Raw genomic sequence first — 3,395 nt, forward strand, 5'->3', positions numbered from 1 at the left:
AGAGTTAAAGTAGGGATGGTAATGGTCATCTGATCCGGTGGATATCTACCCGATCCACCCGCTTCGTGATGGATATGGATGAACCTAAATGGATATAGATACGGATATGGATGAACCTAAATGGATATGGATATGGACATGGATGAAAAGTTTCATCCATGGATATATCCATTACCACCCGAAATACATATATACAAATACATAAATATAGATATGTGCTTACATATTTACTATTACAAACTCATTTACCGTTAGATTTATATTTTACTTTCAATCCCATAATAAAATAACTATAACTATAATATATTACAATAAAACATGTATATATAACAAATTAAACTTGCAAATTCCATATTTAATTTTTCATAATCTATATTTTATAGTAAATTTAACAAATTTGTTATATCTATGACAAAGATTACACATTTTTATGAATAGAAATTAATTATGTCATGTTATATTTATTTTTGCTATAGTACGTTTTTGTTTTAATCACATATGAAAAAAAATATTATAACATTTTTTTAATATCCATTGGATATCCATTAACCCGCTTAATCTACTGGATATGGATATGGACGGATGACTGAAAACTAAATGGATATGGATATGGATATGGATGAACAAAAATTAAATGGATATGGATATGGATACGGCATCACCCGATCCATATCCGATCCATTGCCATCCCTAGTTAAAACCTCTCAAATACAGTAGTACTAGTTAGGGTAATTGGGTAAAGTGATTTCTATTTCAGCCATGAATGTGTTTTTGTTCTAGAAACACATTTACTAGAACACAACTAATGCGTTTTCTACGTAACAAGGAAAACAACAACAATAAACTAAAACACCTCCAGAGAAGAGTGTAGACTTCTACATAGGACCCATTTTAATTCTGACACATTTCGATCCATGACCCGTTTCGACCCAAACCTATTTGATTCTTGACCTAACCTTACCCATTTCGACTCGTTTGCCAGGTATAAGGTATAGATATATCCACTATCCAAATTGATAAATCCACCCAAACTATGCATTATCATGTTGTACAGTACAACCGTTAATGCATGTTTTTGGTGGATTTATCAATTTGGATGGATAAAAACAGTTACACGTGCATCATTTCAGTACAGTAAGAACCACATGAAGATGCAGTCATCTTGCAGAACACCAGAAACACAATACAAACTTGAAACCACATAATGTCAAATTCATCAATTGTAATTGACCAATGTTATAATGGTCAACAAATATTATAAAGAATCAATTATGCAATGAATTGAATGACCAATCAATACCCGGATTTGATCTTATTCTATTGAAATAAATTTTCGATTCATGAATCTAAACCTGCATATATCTTCAAAAAAATCATCAGCACTACTGTGGGTACTTTTCATCTGAAGAATCCTTATCTTCATCTTCTTCAAATTCTTCCCAAACTTGACCAACGACTCGAGCGCGTTCATTTTCTGTTCAGCGTTCAACGGCGATCGCACAGTTATACAAACCTCTTCAAGAGAAGGAATCACAAAACTAGAATCCACCTGAAAACAGAACAACAAAAAGTATGATCACAAATGAATAGTTGTAACTTGTAACCAAACATGGTAGTTTTAGAAATTAGAACGTACGTTCTTTAGACTGTTCTTCTGGCATAGGGCTGCAAACATTGCTCCATGGACATCAAAAGATTTAAGCTTGGGATGACTTTTAAAAAAGTCAACAAAGTCAATTTCCGGGAAAGGAAGAAGAGCTTCAAAATCACCGGTGAATTCGATTTTCATGTAAAGATGTTTCACTTCACTTGCAAGTTGAAGCATTTTACTTATTGCATCCCAACACCATTGAACACCTCTAATCGATAATGTTTCAAGTGCCATTAGCTTACCGAAATCAACCAAGTAAATTTTCCCTGCAAGCATATAAAACCAACAATCATATCCGAATATCTAGTCATTATTTATATCAATTTAGTAAATAAATATGGTAAATCTTGAAGTTACCGGAATTATTAGTAATGGAAAGATTCTTTAAACAATTCGTCTCGCGAACTCTAATCCAACCACACCCTTGAACCTCAAAAGACTCAATCTTTGGAGCCATAAGAGTGAGCGAACAAGTACCCGACCCTTTAAAATCGAGTTTGCACTGTTCAAGGTGAACAAGTTCAATCCAAACATTCTTTAAAGCTTCACAACCAACAAGTACAAGATGGGTAAGGTTAGGAGTTGACCGAAGAGCCTCGGTCAAAACCGAATCTTCCAATTTGCCTCCAACGATTTCAAGATTTTTTAGGTTATTGAACACATTCCATGTCGGAGTACGCACGATTAACCCACCCCAGAGTTTTAATGACTCCAAGTTTCTTGCATACCCAATGAATTCAAGTTTTAAAAGACTGTCATTAATTGAATTTTGGTCAACAAGATTATCCATTCGCAGCTCGAGTTTTTTTAATGAAGATCCCGAGTGCAACACCCATAAAGCCAGCTCTGTACTAGTAAACGGGCAGTAAACGACAAGCTCTTCAAGATGATAAATTGATGAGACCATGTTCGATATATTGATGTCTGAGGTTTGACTATTCGAAAGGTGGTCAAAGATGCTACGGGGAAAGTAAAGTCGCTTAATGTAATGCATCGAGTATTTCCAATTCGTAGAGACGCAATTACAAGAAGCCACGTCTTTAGCATTACTCAATTTCGATAAAATGTATTGGACAACAGCTTCAGGTAATGAGTCCATTGTGCCTGAGAAACAGTTGCTCAGAAACGGTTATTCCATTAAAGATGTGAACTTTATGAAGGAAACAGAACTTTAGGGGTCAACAAATTTTGGCCACATCAACAAAATTAAAACAATGTTCAAGCTCTAATGCATTCTTTAATGTATCAGCATCAGAAAATTTATTTATTTTTTGGTTTTTTAACAAAAACAATTACATTAAGCTTTATGCTAACACTGTTTTTCTACTTCATAAGCTACAACCAAGAGTCCAATAGGTAAATTTCTTACAGAATTCAAGAATACTCATTAAAGATTTCATCTTTATAAAGCCTATCTAATAAGATCTAACCCGTTTGGCTCACGGAATCTCATTGAATTCCGTGAGCCAAACGGTGCCTTGTCTAAGCACAAGCAAAAGTTTACACAAAATCAATCACTAATAGAATTTCATAATTGTTCATCAAAGATTTCAAATTCAAAACCTACTTTCTAAAACTAGAAACCACAAACAACATTAAACAATTAACACAATTGAAATTTGAAAACCACACCTACTAAAGATTGTTAATTTCAAATACAAAATTAAGAAGAAAATTCAGATTTGAGAAAATAGATTTCTTCTTTAAAATCATATTTACCACAAATTGAAGAATGAATTGAATG

The 3,395-nt window shown here is 33.4% G+C and overlaps 1 protein-coding gene across 1 annotated transcript; it reads right to left on the reverse strand.

Annotated features, from left to right (window-relative positions):
• Nucleotides 1-1,296: 1,296 nt before the first annotated feature.
• LOC139856020 (F-box protein At1g10780-like) lies at nt 1,297-2,750 on the reverse strand. The gene is made up of 3 exons (XM_071845258.1): nt 2,009-2,750; nt 1,637-1,917; nt 1,297-1,549 (listed from the first exon to the last, which is right to left on the reverse strand). Exons 1-3 carry the CDS (start codon nt 2,748-2,750, stop codon nt 1,313-1,315), a joined length of 1,260 nt encoding a protein of 419 aa, XP_071701359.1. The 3' UTR covers nt 1,297-1,312.
• Nucleotides 2,751-3,395: the final 645 nt, after the last annotated feature.

This window comes from Rutidosis leptorrhynchoides, chromosome 6 (genome assembly GCF_046630445.1).
Source record: "Rutidosis leptorrhynchoides isolate AG116_Rl617_1_P2 chromosome 6, CSIRO_AGI_Rlap_v1, whole genome shotgun sequence".
Lineage (NCBI taxonomy): Eukaryota > Viridiplantae > Streptophyta > Magnoliopsida > Asterales > Asteraceae > Rutidosis > Rutidosis leptorrhynchoides.

What these genes read in the sequence shown, in the direction of transcription:
- LOC139856020 (XM_071845258.1), bottom strand. Translation starts at nt 2,750, where the DNA reads ATGGACTCATTACCTGAAGCTGTTGTCCAATACATTTTATCGAAATTG. An exon ending in TTCCATTACTAATAATTCCG is followed by an intron (nt 1,918 to 2,008) that starts GTAACTTCAAGA and finishes ATATGCTTGCAG; the next exon opens with GGAAAATTTACTTGGTTGAT. An exon ending in AGAAGAACAGTCTAAAGAAC is followed by an intron (nt 1,550 to 1,636) that starts GTACGTTCTAAT and finishes TTCTGTTTTCAG; the next exon opens with GTGGATTCTAGTTTTGTGAT.